General features: G+C 38.9%; 1 protein-coding gene across 2 annotated transcripts in view; it reads left to right on the top strand.

Annotated features, from left to right (window-relative positions):
- The window catches only part of RYR2 (ryanodine receptor 2), a gene marked incomplete at both ends in the record, with an annotated part of 724,637 nt that overhangs the window by 430,268 nt on the left and 276,103 nt on the right, over positions 1 to 18,266 (top strand). For both annotated transcript variants that reach the window (XM_079725493.1, XM_079725494.1), the window contains 2 exons: positions 4,265 to 4,424; positions 8,152 to 8,299. In XM_079725493.1, the coding sequence (XP_079581619.1) occupies positions 4,265 to 4,424; positions 8,152 to 8,299 (308 nt within the window). The remainder of the gene's footprint in view (positions 1 to 4,264; positions 4,425 to 8,151; positions 8,300 to 18,266) is intronic.

Below are 18,266 nucleotides of genomic sequence, written 5' to 3'. Positions count from 1 at the left end.
CATCAAAATATAACTAAGAGCTAATAACTATAAAAGAACTTTGATGCTTTGGAAATGAACATATTGAATGTATTTGTTTAATACCATATATATTCCTCATCACCTAAATTTACAAAATGATTGTTAGCACTGCAACTTTGTATATTAAAGTAAGGGAAGTAAAAAACTACACTTACTAGACAAATAGATGGCAGAAGAAAGAGATCTATTAACTGATTCTGGCAGAATTTTCCCAGAAAGCTTGAGAAGGTGGACTGTAATACATAGATGTCTTTAATATGAGCTATATATATTTTGTATTAATATAATTACTAATGACATGCCTTTTCCCTATTATTTGGCCTACAGAATTCTACTTCCCAAGAATTGTTGTAGCAGTCTTTCCTTTATTTCTTTTAAATCTCTGGAAATCAATCTGAAGCTTTACTTGGAACCATTTAGCTTCCAAGATTCACATCAGTCACATTTTATTCAAAAGCTTTTGTTCTTCGTTCGTTTTCAATCACAAAAAGAAAATAGTTTATATTAGTAGTTAGTTGATCTTTATGTACCTAATTAACTTGTATTAATAAGATGAAATGGACATTATTTGCTGAAGTACATTTATGCACTTTTTAAAAATCTCATTTTGGTATAATGATTTGATACTTTGTCATGTCTCACATAATGAAAAATGGTCTTGAAAATCCTCATTGATGCCACTGGTTAAAGCATTCATGATGTCATCATTTTTATCAACCTACGGAGGTTGAAGTCTATTAATTTCAAAGATATTTGTATTTTTACTATAGAAGATGAAGTAAAACAGTGTGGAAATAAGGTTCAGGTGAAATGGGAATTAGTAACTTTAATTTGGTTGGGACTATTGGCCATTTAAAAGAACCACTTTAAATTCTTTCTTGCACAGGGCTATGAAGAAAAGCAAGTAAAATGAATCGTAGTCTACATCTGAAAATGAGTGTGAACTAATTATTCTGTTATTTCAAATCAACAGATGCAAATGTGTCTCCGTAGGTTTTCCTTGTGATCACAAATTAAAGCAACATTAGTAGATATTCTATATAGGAAGAGGAAAATTTAGAAAATAAAGAGAAATGCTTATGCCAATATTATCATATATACGTATACTATATATATTTACTATAGACATATAGTAGAATGTGTAGTTCTACTATAGATTAGTAAAACTTATCAATAATTGTTTATAGAAAATACCCCTCAAAAATTCCTCCCCATGTCAGACATGGCTGGCAAGTCTACCATTAGAATTGGTTGCAGGGGAAGGATCTTTCCTCTTTTAGAGGGCATATATCCCTCACTGAGGTAGCATAGGCTCTAGTCAACTATTCATAGATTAGCTTCAAAACTTGACCGTATGTGTATCCTCTGTGACAGGTAGGAGGGATTAGGACCACTGGAAAATGAGAGAAAAAAGAGAATTATGTACTGTTTTGCTACCATGTGCTGGGTTATTGTGGGGAAAGTCAAGAGGAGGGTGAGAAATAGAGGTGGGAAGATGGGAGAGTACAAAAGACCAAGTTGGTGTTTTTTTTCCCCAATTGAAGTGTAGTTGATTTACGATGTCCTGCCAATCTCTGCTGTACAGCAAAGTGACTCAGTTATACACATATATACATTCTTTTTTTGTATTTTTTTCCATTATGGTTTATCATAGGATATTGAGTGTAGTTCTCTGTGCTGTACAGTAGGACCTTGTTTATCTATTCTGTATATAATTGTTTACATCTATTAACCAAAAACTCCCAACCCATCCCTCTCCCTACCCTCCTCCCCTTTGGCAACCACAGAGTATTCTCTGTGTCCACGATTCTGTTTCTGTTTTCATAGATAGGTTCGTTTGTGCCATATTTTAGATTCCACATATAAATGATATCATATGGTATTTGTCTTTCTCTTTCTGACTTAGTATGATGATCTCTAGTTGCATCTATGTTGCTGCAAATGGCATTATTTCATTTTTTATGGCTGAGTAGTATTCCATTGTATATATGTACCACATCTTTTTTATCCATTCATCTGTTGAGGGACATTTAGGTTGTCTCCATGTTTTGGCTATTGTGAACAGTGCTGCCATGAACATAGGGGTGCATATATCTTTTTGAATTACAGTTTTGTCCAGGTATATGCCCGGAGTGGGATTGCTGGATCATATGGTAATTCTATTTTTAGTTTTCTGAGGAACCTCCATACTGTTTTCCATAGTGAGTGTACCAATTTATATTCCCACCAACAGTATATAGGAGGGTTCCCTTTTCTCCACATTCTCTCCAACGTTGGTTATTTGTAGACTTTTTAATGATGGCCATTCTGACTGGTATGAGGTGGTACCTCATTGTAGTTTTGATTTGCATTTCTCTAATACTTAGTGATGTTGAGCATCTTTTCATTTGCTTACTGGCCAGCTGTATGCAAAAGACCAAATTCTTTATCATTATCCTCAACCCTGCTTCCAGCAAATAATGTTAAACTTGGAAATTAGACAATGCTGGCTTGATCACCTCTTGGTGCATTTGAAACGCATTGAGAGCTCTTTCTTGAAGAAATTATTTTCCAAGTGAGAACTTGTGTATAGGCTGTGCTTACAGTTGACAGATTTGTCCATTTAAACATCAAAATTCTATAAAATACAGTGATTTGTGTGAGTGATTACAAAAATCCCATGTGGCTTCTTTATAGAAAAACAAAGAAAAAATATTGTTAATTACCCAAACATACAGAGTTCTGATTTAAAACAGAACAAAATTTCATGTCAATAAATTTAGCTCGTGGATGTAAATGAAGTGACATAAGGTGGTAATTAGCCATAATTTTTGCAGTTACCAGGCCAATCTGATCTATTTAAACCAAACAAAATATTCTCTAAAACTTTTGCCTGTAGATAAATCATTTATAAAATAGAAGATGCCTTATAATGAAGTAGGAGTATTTAAGGTAAAGTCAACTTTATTCAACCTTAAATTATTTATTGCTGTCATACATGGATTCATTTAACAAATTTTTATTGAATATCTACCATGTATCAGGCACTATTCTAGTTCCTGGGGATAGCTAGGAGCAAAGCAGTTCAACTCCCTGAATTAGAAGAAGAAAGATTATGTATAGTTTCTTAAAGACCATTTTCTCATTCTCTGATAATTTATTAAACTTAGCTTAATTATCTGGTGAATTTTCTTTACTTTGTTTGCACCAAAGGAGAATCTTTGAGATGAAGATGGATATCTCTTTATATTCATTCTGTAAATAAAGTTAATTCTTTCAAAAACTGTAGACTGAAAGACTGCTCTCTGCCGGGTATTCTTTTAAGTATAATGACAATTAGAAAAATGGATCAGAAGCAGATCCTGACCTTGAAGCATAGTTGAAGGGGACACAACAATGACAGAGAATGAAAGAGAAGCAACTGTACAATAGACTTTGTGCCAATCTCTCTAGTTAAATAGATGAGACAGCTCTGTGTGTGTGTGTGTGTGTGTGTGTGTGTTTGTAGCAGAGCAGTCCTATTGCCCTAATATATGTCTGTTGAAAACGTTTTATTTTCAATTTTATATTTCTCCCAAAAGGTTAAAACTTATACTTGTTTTAATACTTTTCCTCTCCAGCTCAGAGTGTGGAAATAGTCTCTGGTATGAGTTCCCTAAAATACAGGGCTTAATCATATTTTAGATGATTATATGCCTGGTATTTCCTAATGTCTATCTTATCTTGAGGCTTCCTAAATTATGTAACTAGGAATAGCAGTAGGGAAATAATGTATAAATGCATTAAAATTCCCCTGTAGAATAATGAATAGCTAGTATCTGAAAGCATATGCAGATTTATGAAATAAATATTACTTTACTATAACATGTAAATGTTGAAGAAAAATGAGGACTTAACAGGAAGAGAAATTTATCAGATGTTTTAATTACCGATACTTTGATTTATCCTGTAAAAAAAGCATCAACTGTTTGGAACACAAACCAAGATAAATCTTTCTCAACTTTGAGAGACAGGTGTTGCCTCTTTTCTGTTTTATTGGTATGAAAATGAAAACATAAAGATCGTGTGGCCTTTGCACCTGATGAGTTTTTAGCTTAAGTGAAAGGGGCTCAGGCTTCCTGGACACATTACCAGTGGTCACCACTGTGGTTTATGGAACAATAAGAATTAGGAACAATTGGAATTAACAGACTGTTATAGGGATTTTTCAACCTTGACTTTTTTGGACAGGTCCATTATATATTTCTTTGGCTTTGCTTTGTAGTTACCAGCTGACAAGTGGATACAAGCCTGCCCCGATGGACCTGAGCTTTATCAAGCTCACCCCGTCTCAGGAAGCAATGGTGGACAAGTTGGCAGAAAATGCCCATAACGTGTGGGCCCGGGATCGAATCCGGCAGGGCTGGACCTATGGCATCCAACAGGTACGTGGGAATTTAGCTCTACAGCACGTACTCTGAGATTGACTTAAGTAGGAATTAGTATAATTTGTAACAGGAGAGATTAAGTAATGACCATTGTAAAATTTACATCATATAGATATCTTTAATGTACATATGCACAGAAACGCCTGATTCAAGAAGTCAGGCCACCCCAAGTCTTGTTGTTATCATGAGGGGCACAGTGAATATTACCAGATGAGTGATTTATAACATTGTTTTGTGGCATTTCTCTCTCTAAGATTGTATTTTAGGAGAAGCTTTTGAAATACGAGAAGTTTGAGATAAACTAATAATAGAAGAGGTCCACAATTCCTTATTTATTTGTTTGTTTGTTTGTTTATTAATTTTTTGCTGCATTGGGTCTTCGTTGCTGCACGGGCTTTCTGTAGTTGCAGCAAGTGGGGTCTACTCTTTGTTGTGGTGCTCAGGCTTCTCACTGCAGTGGCTTCTCTTGTTGCGGAGCATGGGCTCTAGGCACATGGGCTTTAGTAGTTGTTGCACGCGGGCTCAGTAGTTGTGGCTCGCAGGCTCTAGAGTGCAGGCTCAGTAGTTGTGGCACACGGGCTTAGTTGCTCCGTGGCATGTGGGACCTTCCCGGACCAGGGCTCGAACCCGTGTCCCCTGCATTGGCAGGCGGATTTTTAACCACTGCGCCACTAGGGAAGTCCCACAATTCCTTATTTAACACCCCTGGGACCAGATGAATTTCAGAATCCAGATATTTCTTGGTTTTCAGAATGGTGATACATTGATCATGTTACATAGTGCCCTCAGCAGGGCAGCAGACTATATATAAATTATTCTTTGTTCAGCAGTGTAGGCTGATGATACCAAGAGGGGTAAGTAAAGATTATCCACAGCCTTGCATCAATTCAGATCATTTTTGCCACCAACTGAGTTTTTGTTAAACTTAGTAAAAAACCAACTTCTCTGAGTTTTCTGCATTTCAGAATCATGGATTTCTGTTAATGGTTGCACTCACAGGAGTAACTAACCGTCATTAGTCTGGGTCTGTACTGAGATAGCAAAGCAGAGCAAATTTAGCCTTGCCTCTTAGTGACTGTGGGACCTTGGGAAAGCTACTTAAATTAATTTTCTCTGTGCCACTGTTTTCCTCCTCACTGAATTATTAAACTTCATTATATAACTTATGTATAAGAAAGGCTACAGCAGTGCATTTCACCTAACAAATAATATAGAATACTTTGCTATTATTATAAGATGCCAGTCACTATGCATCGAGTTTTACATCTATTTTCTTCTTTAACTCTTGCAACAGTTCCATGAAGGATGAACAGTTTTTTTGTTTGTTTGTTTGTTTTTGCGGTACGCGGGCCTCTCACTGCTGTGGCCTCTCCCGTTGTGGAGCACAGGCTCTGGACACGCAGGCTCAGCGGCCATGGCTTACGGACCCAGCCGCTCCGCGGCATGTGGGATCCTCCCGGACCGGGGCACGAACCCATGACCCCTGCATTGGCAGGCAGACTCTCAACCACTGAGCCACCAGGGAAGCCCAGGATGAACAGTTTTTATTGCCAATTCACATATGATGTACAGGGAGCTTGAGAACAATTTGTCCAGCGCTACCCAGGTGGCAGAACCAGGTTGGAATCAAGCCTTTTGACTCCAGAGCCCAAATTCTTCTCTTGTTTATCACAGTGATTCTTGCCAGCTCATGGTGGGCAGTGCCTTTACTTAAAGAGTTTTAGGAATAAACTGGATTATTACTTATAAGCTTAGGCCATGGTTCAGGATAAAGGCTACATGTTGGTTTGAAAAATATGTTTCCAAAATTCTTCTTAACCGGTGACTTTTGTCATTTGCAAGGCTAAAGAAAACTCAGATAGCCTTCATTTCCTTCATAAAAGAAGCTATTTTTATATTGAATTAAACTGGTTGTAACTGATGAGATTGTCAGTACCCAATCCACTTGAGCATTGTGTGTGTGTGTGTGTGTGTATGAACCTGAACCATATACCACAGGGGGATAAGGGGTCACATTTGCTCTCTGCCAAAGGAGCGCTTACTTGCCTCGCAGACCGCATGACTCTGTGGGACAAACCAGAACCCCCCTGGTGTCTGCCTCTTCCTTGTGCATGAGGGTCCTCCTCATAAAAACACAGGGCTCTGTCTGAGCTGGCCAAAGCTCTCCTTGGAACCGTTTCTCCATCCCCTCCCCCAGTTCCCACTCCATCCCTCCACCCCATTCCCCACTGACAGAGCACACATTTGCTGGGTTGTCTGAATGAGCGTTGTCTTTAATTTTTCATCACCCTCTCCTTAACATAATCTGGTTCACAACTAGGTCGTAAACTCCTTGAGAGCAGGCATTTGCTTGAGGTCCCTCTTCTCTGCCTCTCCAGCACACTTGATTTCAAGCACTTGTGTATGTGGAAACCCCAGGGCAGCTCCTTTTCACAATCAGATTCCCAGGACAGCATTTCCAGAGAGTGCGATTCATCGGAGGCCTCTTAATTTCTCTACACGAAAAGTTGCAGGGCAGCACGGGGCAGCAACCAATGTTGCAAAGGAGGGGTGCTGGGTAATGTGTCTTGAAGCTGCACTGGCAGTGCAGGCACTCGGTTTACGCTGCTTGTGTATTTGGGGGTGGCTTTGGTGTGGGGTTCCCCATCAAGCAACCCAGATGATTTGGACTCCAGGTGTCAGTAGATGGTCATGTAGCCAGGATGAGGTATTTACTACAGATTTGCTAGAGAGGGGGAAGAAGAAATTAGGAAACAGTTTTCTTTGGTCTTCCCCAGCGAGAACAAACCCTGTCCACCACATACTATTTTTTTTTTTTTTTTTTTTTTTGGAGAAGGTTTGGGAATATCCACAGCCTCTGAGTTCTTCTTCGTGCTAAAGTAAATTGAGAATCGAGTACGCCTCCTAAAATACGGAAAGTTTGACAAAACCTGCAGCAGTGAGCGAGTGGAAAGAAGTAATTTCTTAAATGTTAGAGCCCTAAAGACTGGCAGCCCATGGGAGGCATCTCCACCTCCATGAGATTCAGTTTTGTACTTACTCGTAAATTAGGTATCCTTTTCCAAGGTCATAAGATAGACTGTCTTCTTGCTTGGTCAAAACCATTTTAATCACGTTTTAAACTTGGGGCCTCTTTTGTAAAAGATGAATTGTGAGGTTTGTAGCTATTTCAGTATTCCTGGCATTACCTGGTTTCACCAGTTGACAAAATCAACTTAATGCATACTTTCCAAGCTATTTGAAGTCCTGGGATGGCTGCCCATGCACTGAGTTTTCTCTGAAGAAGGCACAGCAGCCAGGTGTTGTCCTTTGGCTCAAAAATCAGATGTCAGGTAATAATTAGGCTCTTCTTGTAACAAAGACCTGTCAGTCAACTTGGCAAGGAAATGGTAGGTTCTCTTCAGTTAGCCCACTGCCTTGTGACCAGGGCAGATGGAAGATGATTACTGAGATCCTTCAAGTTGGCTTTTGTTACTGCTGTTATTTTTACGTTTTCTTCTCATGGAGAGGGCCTGATTTAAATTGATGCAGTTACTCACTTGATTAAATCTTTCATACTGATAGTATTTCAGTAACTCCTGCAGCCTGGGAAGACAAAGGGAAGGTAGAAGGCACAGTATCTACCTTCATATGCTTTATATTTTGATGTATTTGGTGGCTGTCTCATTTCCAAATGCTGTTGATCACTCTTTGATGATCATGCACCTTTTTTGTCTTCCTGTAGGATGTAAAGAACAGAAGAAACCCTCGCCTGGTTCCCTATGCCCTTCTAGATGACCGAACTAAGAAATCCAACAAGGACAGCCTCCGTGAGGCCGTGCGCACACTGCTGGGGTATGGCTACAACCTGGAGGCGCCCGATCAAGATCATGGTATTTTCATTTCGCTTTCTTCTCCTCTTGTTGCAAAATCACATAGTAAGTTCTTTAAAGCCAAATGCATGAATAAAAAGGGGGAGTGCAACATAGACTCCTTCAGTCGAAGTATGTAATTTAGGCCAGGAGTTGAGAGCATTTTTTGTCCTGAAGGACACTTGGAGGATTAGCTCATCTTTCAGCAGAGTGGCTCAGGACTGCAGTGATTCCGCAGGGGGAAGAAATGGGTTTACCTTCCCGAAGAATCTGAGGGAGCAGTTAACTCCATGATTCTGATATTGCCCCTCACTCCCACCTACCCCACCAGCTCTGCTTCAGAAGAGCTAGTTTTAGTTGTTTATGGGAGTAAACCTATAGTGGGAGCTAGTGTTTTCTAAACCTTCATTGTTTAGACTCTTACATATAGGCCATAGTAATTAATTAGTGCAATATTTTGCTTTAAGGAAAATACTCTAGAATAGGCACTCAATAAATATGTGTTGAATAAATGGATTTTTAAAGGGTCTATGAAGAACATATTTCCTTTGAATAATACCTTTTAAGAATATGGTTTAAGATGGTTAACTCCTTAATCCTTTGCTCCTGTACTTTGAGTTGGTGTTAATATCCATATTTTAAAGTTGCCAAAAATGACATGAGCTCTGCATGTTTCATTGTAGTGCCTGTATTTTTTGATAGAAAGTTTTTAAAATCTATGTCAGATATTCTCTAATGACTAATATTTTCAGTGTAGTATCTGTGTATAGGAATTCAATCTTAAGTAGTAATGATAGGTAATATTTATATAGTGCTTATGTGTAACAAGTGTTTAGAAGACCTTTGCAATTATTGTTTAATCTTCACAGTAACTCTATGAGGATGGTCTGTGTACTATGCTCATTTTACAGATAAGGAAACAGATTCAGATACTTCTGTGTCTTCCTATTTACTAAATGGTAGAGGCAGGATCCCAACCCCAGATTTCAGTCCTTTGAGTTGAGTCAGTATGTAGTTAGCATCTCCTTATATTTGCTACAAATAAAATTAGATACCTATTTAATAGCAATAATGTTCATAATCATAATGTAACTTCTTACAATGTAATGTATCTTGAAGTCAGCTTTATAGCAACAAATGCTTGGTAGATCTTATTATGAAGCAGATACTACTAGATATGCAAGATACAGAAAATATCCCTGCCTTAAAGGGTGTGCAGTCCACACGGCCCCTGGGATGGATAAACAATAAAACCCTGCCAAGTCAAGAAACAACAATTGGGAAGAGTTCTACAGCTGTCTGGTACAGAATAAGCCCTCAACGCTAATTGTTCTTTTTAAAATATTTTTAAAATGAGGTATAATTTTTATATAATAGAATGCACAGATCTTCAGTGTTCAATTTGGTAAATTTTGACAGTTGTATACACGAGAGAAACCACCACCCAAACGAACGTGCGGACCATTTTCTTCATCACAGAAAGTTCCCTCTGCCCCTGAAAAGTAACCACTTTCTAAATTCTATCATCACAGATTAATTTTGCCTCTTCTGATACTCTGCATAAATGTAATCACTATATATTTAAAAAAAATCTTTATTGGAGTATAATTCCTTTACAATGTTGTGTTAGTTTCTCCTGTACAACAAAGTGCATCAGCTATATGTATACACATATCCACTCCTTCTAGAGCCTCCCTCCCACCCTCCCCATCCCACCACTCTAGGTGGTCACAAAGCACCAAGCTGATCTCCCTGTGCTATGCGGCAGCTTCCCAGTAACTATCTATTTTACATTTGGTAGTGTATATATGTCAGTGCTTCTCTCACTTCGTCTCAGCTTCCCCACCCCCCCCCACCGTGTCCACAAGTCTGTTCTCTATGTCTGAGTCTTTATTCCTGCCCTACCACTTGGTTCATCAGTACCATTTTTCTAGATTCCATATATATGCATTAATATACAGTATTTGTTTTTCTCTTTCTGACTGAGTTCACTCTGTATGACAAACTCTAGGTTCACCCACATCACTACAAATTACCCAATTTCATTCCTTTTTATGGCTGAGTAATATTCCATTGTATATATATGTAGCACATCTTCTTTAGCCATTCATCTGTCGATGGACATTTAGGTTGCTTCTATGTCCTGGCTATTGTAAATAGTGCTGTAATGAACATTGGGGTACATGTATCTTTTTGAATTATGGTTTTCTCAGGCTATATGCCCAGTAGTGAGATTGCTGGGTTATATGGTAGTTCTATTGTTAGTTTTCTAAGGAACCTCCATACTGTTCTCCATAGTGGCTGTATCACTTTACATTCCCACCAACAGTAATCACTATATTTTTTATCTAACTTCTTTTGCTCAACATACTGTTTTTGTTTGTTATTTTATTTTATGTATTTATTTATTTATTTTGGCTGTGTCGGGTCCTAGTTGTGGCACGTGCGATCTTTCATTGCAGCGTGGGCTCTTCATTGTGGTGCACAGGCTTCTCCCTGGTTGCGGTGCACAGGCATCTCTCTAGTTGTGGCATGTGGGTTTTTCTCTCTCTAACTGTGGTGGGTGGGCTCCAGAGCACATGGGCCCTGTAGTTTGCAGCACTCAGGCTCTCTAGTTGTGGCACGTGGGCTTAGTTGCCCCGAGGCATGTGGGATCTTAGTTCCCCAACCAGAGATCAAACCTGTGTCCCCTGCATTGGAAGGTGGATTCTTTATGACTGGACCACCAGGGAGGTCCCTCAATGTACTGTTTTTGTGATCACCCATGTTTTTACAAGTATCACGAAATTAATTGCTGAGTAGCATTCCATTTGACTAATAAACCACAATTTTTTAAATCCATTCTCCTGTTGATATAGATTTGGGTTGTTTCCAGTTTTTGACTGTTATGAATAAAACTGCTATGAACATTTGTAGACAAGTCTTTGTGCAGATTCATACTTTCATTTCTTTTAGGGTAAATAGAAGTGAAATTGCTGGGTCATAGGACAAACGTACATTTCACTTTACAAGAAACTTCCAAACAGTTCTGCAAATATACTCCCATGACCAATTTGTGAAGGTATAGTTGCTCCCGCACCCTGGCCAAGAATTGGTAGTGAATCTTTCCGATTTTAGCCCTTACAGTAGGTGTGAAATGGTATCTTACTGTAGTTTTAATTTGCATTTTCCTTAAGAATAATAATGTTGGCATCTTTTCTTATACTCGTTAGCCATCAGTATATCTTTTTTTATGAAGTGTTTGTTCACATCTTTTATCCATTAAAAAACCTGGGTTGTTTTGTCTTCTTTTTATTAAACTGTGAAAATGTATATATTTATATATATAAACATATATGTATGTTTTTCTGGGTATAAGAACTATGTCAGATATTGGAAATATTTCCTCCCAGTTTGTGGATTGCTTTTTCATTATTTAAGTGCGATCTTCCATGGAGCAGACGTTGTTAATTTTGAAGACTTGTAAATCTTTTAAAGAGTTAATTGATCTTATTTTTTTTTGCTTAAACTTTCAGACATTTGTTTATCTTCCTGCATCATCAATTGTGGATTATTATTAGTAAACTATCATAATTATGAGTGGCTGTATCTAATATCTCCTTAGTGATTGTGGCATTCTATGGAGAACTTCAATCATTAGTCATAGTGACTCCTAGTTTCACAAAGCCACAATCTCTTTTTGTAATTACCTATTAAATGTACTCTTTAATGAACAATTGGATATATCAGGCATACAAATGTTTATTAATAATACCTTAGGATAGTATAGCATTTTCCAGTGTTTTTGCGTACTTTTTTTTTTTTTTTTTTTGCGGTATGCGGGCCTCTCACTGTTGTGGCCTCTCCCGTTGCGGAGCACAGGCTCCAGACGCGCAGGCCCAGCGGCCATGGCTCACGGGCCCAGCCTCTCCGCGGCATGTGGGATCTTCCCAGACCGGGGCACGAACCCGTGTCCCCTGCATCGGCAGGCGGACTCTCAACCACTGCGCCACCAGGGAAGCCCATGCGTACTTTTTTTAAAAATTATTTTTATTAATTAATTTATTTGTTTTTATTTTTGGCTGTGTTGGGTCTTCGTTGCTGCGTGAGGGCTTTCTCTGGTTGCGGCGAGTGGGGGCTACTCTTTGTTGTGGTGCGCGGACTTCTCGTTGTGGCTTCTCTTGTTGTGGAGCACAGGCTCTAGGTGTGCAGGCTTCAGTAGTTGTGGCACGTGGGCTCAGTAGTTGTGGCTCATGGGCTCTAGAGTGCAGCCTCAGTAGTTCTGGCACACTGGCTTAGTGGCTCTGCGGCATGTGGGATCTTCCCTGGCCAGTGATTGAACCAGTGTCCCCTGCATTGGCAGGCAGATTCTTAACCACTGTGCCACCAGGGAAGCCCTGCATACTTTTAAAATGTTTGATTCAACTGCTCTATTAGGTATATACCTAATATAAGTACAATAAATACCTAACAAGGATACAGTTGTCATAGAAGTTTTTGAGCTTCTTCCTGACTTTGTGTCTCCCTAGAGAGTATTAGATAAGAGAGATGACAGTCTGTATCTTTTCTGTTGGAAGATGTTATAATGATAATAATAAAGGTTTGGGGAAAAATCAACCGTGCTTTTAAAGTCTGACATATCAACCATTTGATATCCCTCAATTTTATTTTCATTCCTTCCCACATGAATATTTATATTTTGGGTATCTAGAGTCTTACCTACATTTATAGGTCTTTCCTCCACCATTGCTCTTCTGATACTCATTGAAAATTACATAGAAAGAATGCTGCCCAAGTTAGGCTGACTCAGTTCTAAAGTTATAGATGACAGCCAGTGAATTAAGGAGAAAACAGGAAAGAAACAAGCCCACTGTATAGCTCAGAGAAATGATTAATCATGGCTCTAACAATAACCTTAAGTCTTCAAGGAAATAGTTAATTGTGGTCAATATTCAAGGAGGAGAATACATTTAGCCCTGTACAAAGAAATAAGCAGTGTATGCCAGAGAAAAATAATGATGATTATATTTAAAAACATTATCAATTATGGGCATAAACTGTGTCAGATCTGATATATTCACTTTTAGTGAGAACTGCATTCAGAAGGATACTGGATAAGATGTTATTCTGATGACATACAGTGTTTTATATTATTTACAACCATAATAAAATTTCATCTTCTTAACGCCTTTGTGAGGCAATGTATTACTACCTTATGGTTACCTACTTTCTTGTGACTTATATGAATTTCGAGAAGGAAGAAAAGGAGCTTATATTTACTAAATCCATCTTTGGGTTTCATGTTACTTCCATATTTCAAATCATCCTCATTTTCATTTGATTTTAATACATAGTTATTGAACATCTCCCGTGCTTAGTTCTGGGGATTCACCAATGAATAAGACAGTTTTGCCCACAGGTAGCTTTCAGGATAGGCAGGGAAGGTAGACTAAGTAGTCAATGCTTTTATACAGTGTAAACATTAATGCCCAAGTGTCACAGCAGAGAGGATTTAACTGATCTTGGTGGTGTCAGAGAAATCTTCATAAAGGAGGTGTGTTAGTTATCTACTGCTGTGTAACAAATACCCCCTCCCTAAAATTTAATGGCTTAAACCAACAAATGTTTGTTATCTGAAAGTTTCTGTGGTTAGGGATTTGAGTGGATTAGTTAGGTCGTTCTGAATCATGGCCTCTCTTGAGGTTGCTGTCAAGTCGGCCAGGGCTGCAGTCATCTGAAGACTTCAGTGGGGCTGGAGGATTTGCTTCTCAGACAGTTCACTTGCATAGTTGTTGGTTAAAAGGCTCAGTTTGTCTCTGGATATTGGCAAGAGACCTAAGTTCCTTGTCACGTAGACCTCCTCAGAGAGGTGCTTCAGTGCCTTCACATGGCAGCTGGCTTCCCCCAGAGTTAGTAATCTAAGAGATAGTGCGAGGAGGAAGCCTCAATGCCTGTTACAGTTACTTCTGCCATATTCTGTTTGTTGGAAGTGAGTCACTAAATGCATTGCACCCTTAAGCCCACACTTTTTGAAGGGAAGTGTGACAAAATATTTGGAGACATGTTTTAAAACCATCAAAGCTAGGGTGAAATTTAGAGGAATGAGTAGGAATCAGTGAGGTTCATGTGTTCCAGACAGAGAGGATGGTTTGTGTAAAGGCTTGGAGTGACAAGGGAGGGTTGCACGTGGGAATCAGATAGCTTTACATGGCCGAATATAGAGTGAAGTTTGAGAACCAGGGGGAGATGAAGGAGAGAAGACAGAGACTGAAACAAGGGTTTTCTGTTTAAAAGAATTAGTCCAGTGGCTCTTTGGAGAATGGGCTGAAGGTGAACAAAATTAGAGGTGAGGACAGCAGTTTGGTGGCCATAAAAGAAGTATAGATGAGGAGTGTTGAAGGCCTGATCTTAGCCAATACTGTGAATAGAGAGAATTCACAGAATTCACAGGACAGAATTGTTTGACATTTAGAAGTAGAATCAGTAGAAGGACGAAGGAGTGTCTGGGATGGCTTCTGGGTTAGTAGCTGGTGAGTACCTTTGCATTCACTGGGAACACAGGAATTGGAGCAGACAGAGATGGGAAATTGGGGGGATTCTGAGTTTGATTTTAAATATGTTGAGTTTGAGATGCATGTGAGACAACTAGACAGAGCAACCAAGGCTCAATACATATGTATATATGTATACACACACACACTCACACACACACACATATATGAAGCTGAGACTATTGCTAGAGAGAAAAAGAGGGTTAAAGTTTTCATTTTTTTAAATAGGAGAAATTTGGACATTTTTAAATGCTAAGGAAAAGAATCAGAGGAAAGGCGAGTTGAAAGGAGAGGAGAGGAACTTGATGAAGTATGATCTGAGGATGGTTGGGGTGGGGAATGAAATTCACAACATGGGTAAAGGGTTTGGCCTTGTATAAAAGAGAGACCTAACATTTTTGTCTAATAAGTCCAGTAACTGGGCTTCCTCAGTGACAATTTCTATTGACTTTTTTCCCCTGTATATAAGATGTACTTTTTTGTCTCTTTGCATGTCTCACTACTTTTGTTGAAAACTGGACATTTTAAATAGTATAATATGGCAACTCTGGATTCTCCCTTCGGAGTTTGCTATTGTGCTTGTTGTAATTGTCGTTACTTATTTGTTTAATGAATTTTCTTAGCTAGTTCAGTAGAGTATGTTCTGTTTGAAACGTGTGGCTGCTGAAATCTCTATTTCATCAGCTTAGTGGTCAGCTTGTGATTAGACAGAGACTTCCATAAATGGGACCTATAAATCTCCCAGCTTTTGTCAAGGGAGGGACTCTGTGTGCATGTTGGGAGATGCCTTGGACACACAGCCAGCCAGTCCCCACCTTAGCCTTCACTTATGGCTTTTGCAGAACCTCAGGGTCTTCCAGACGTGAGAACTTAGGGCCTTCTCAGGTCTTTTCCTGAACCCAGAACCCTGGGTGTGAGCATGGCTTATTAGATCACCAGGATTATGTTGAAACCTTTCACAGCCTATTGTGGATATCTCATTCCGCAGCTTTTCTTTTCAAATATTTTGGACAGCTTGTTGTTTGCCTCAGCTGTTATTGCCACCTCAAGCAGCCGCAGTGTTAAAAAATGGCCTCTGGGCTTCCCTGGTGGCACAGTGGTTGAGAGTCCGCCTGCTGATGCAGGGGACACAGGTTCGTGCCCCGGTCCAGGAGGATCCCACATGCCGCGGAGCGGCTGGGCCCGTGAGCCATGGCCGCTGAGCCTGCGCGTCCGGAGCCTGTGCTCCACAACGGGAGAGGCCACAACAGTGAGAGGCCCGCGTACCGCACAAAAAAAAAAAAAAAAAAAAAAATGGCCTCTGATTTTCAACAAATGACCCTGGGGAAAAGATTGTTTGCATTGAGCAAACTCTAAATCAGGTCAAATAAAGGTAAGTATTGCCAGTGGAATTTTCCAAGGAACTACCAGAAAGGTGAAATAATGACAGTTATCCATGAATGGGGCTTTGAGGAGCTCCACTCTGCTCTGTCCGCTCCAGAGGCTTCTAGCTTGCTGATTTTCACTTTAATTGAAGGCCTGTTGGTTTTCATTGTACTGTGCATCTAGGAAGAAAGGAATAGCACTAAGTCAAGTTAAAGCACCACGAAGCTTGCTGTCCTTACAAATATTGAGCCATTTTTTATTGAAAAAACACTCCCCAGATTGCTGCCAGCCTTTAATTAATTTTTAGAGCTCTGAAAAAGTTGATTTTGACCATTTTTTCCATTGTTCTCATTGCTTTTACAGAGAAGAGTAGTTTTGGAGGTCCATACTCTGCTATTCCTTCTGATGTCACTCAGCAATAAAGATTAGAGAGAGATGTTTGTGGGATGGGACAGAGAGCAGGTTTCAGAGAGATAAAAAGCAGAGAAACATTAATGGTCCAATTGAGGTTAGAGACTTTGAGTTAGTAATGGTGCCAGTCTGTTGTGTGCTTGTGTTTTCCAGCAAGCTCAGCAGAGCAAGTATAGATGGTGAGAATGAGATAGTAAAATTAGACAAAGATTGGGGTTAACAGAGCAAGTGAGGAGAAGAGTAATAGGGCAGGAAGGTACTGAAAGCTGTATAGATAAAGAAGGGAAGCCACAGAGGAAATTAATGAGTTTGAAGAGTGAATGTGTTTGAATAAGGAAATGAGAAAACTGGGAGGAAAAATGGTGATCAGAGGATGGCATCGTTTCTGCATTTTAAGAATTTAAAGATAGAACCATTGATAGCTGATTTACAAGGTTCAATCTTACTGAAGTTATTTGATTAACGAACGGAGAGGCTCATGTAAAATATTCCACAATGGAGGCTGAGATCCTGTATTTTTTCTTTCTCTTTTTGGGCTGTGCTCCGTGGCTTGTGGGACCTTAGTTCCCAGACCAGGGATTGAACCTGGGGCCATGGCAATGAAAGCACCAAGTCCTAACCACTGGACTGCCAGGGAATTCCCTGAGATCCTGTTTTTCATTCACCAGTGTGTCCTGGAATCCAAGAGCCCGCCTACCTCTTAGTAGGGATTAAATTGATATATATGGAAAATATGTAAGAAAGATTCATTTTCCAATTGGAGGAATCAGTAAGGGGAAAAAATGGCATCTGAGTTAGCTGTTGAAGAGATGAAAATAGCAACAAGAAGAGGTTGGTGGGAGAAAGGACATTCCTGAAAGAGGGAAAGTATATCTGATGTCATTAAATTTAGAAAGAGTTGAGGGGAAATTGATTGTCTAGTTAGGCTAAATTATAGGGTATAAGTGAGGACAGAACAGTTATAAATGGAGATAGAAGGATTAGGCTAAAATATGGAATATTTTGAAAACCCAGTTGAGAAATACGGTAAAGTTGTACAAGGAGTTCTAGCGCCAGGAAGTTTTAAAGCAAAAGCTTGATTTGTGATCAGAGTTTAGAACAACAAAATAACTATGACAACAGTGGGAAGGAACAGATTGGAGGGGGAGAGTGCTTGGACACAGAGACCACTTGGGGGGCTTTGGGAATATTGTGATCTTCAGGACAAGGATAGTGAAAAATGGAAATTAATAGATAGATGTGAGATTTTATGGAATAAATCAAAATGGTGATCACTAAGATAAGATTTAAAACATTAATTTGTAATTGACTGTACTGCTTTTGCTGACATTAAAAAAGTTAAGGACATAAAATTTTTGATGAAACTGAATCTAACCTTATGTAATTGGTCAGGGCTATCATTTATTTTCTGTTAGTCGGAATGATGATTTATGTATTCCAGAATGAATATGAACTCAGTGTTTGAATTATACTATTTTTGGAGAATTGTTCTAAATAATATTTTAAAACATTTGAAAAAGTCATTTATTTTTATTCATTACAAAGTTTTATTGAGATTTGAATTGCTTACTTAGAAATATTACCAGGTTAAAAAGATAACTGGTTAATATCAATGATTTTTTAAGATTATTATACAGAAACACCTAAAGGATTCAAGATACGTATACAATTTTCAAGAGACT

The sequence above is a fragment of the Hyperoodon ampullatus genome, assembly GCF_949752795.1.
Source record: "Hyperoodon ampullatus genome assembly, chromosome: 1".
Taxonomy (NCBI): Eukaryota; Metazoa; Chordata; class Mammalia; order Artiodactyla; family Ziphiidae; genus Hyperoodon; species Hyperoodon ampullatus.
Note: the sequence above shows the minus strand (reverse complement) of the source record. Positions and strands in the feature narration are given on the sequence as shown.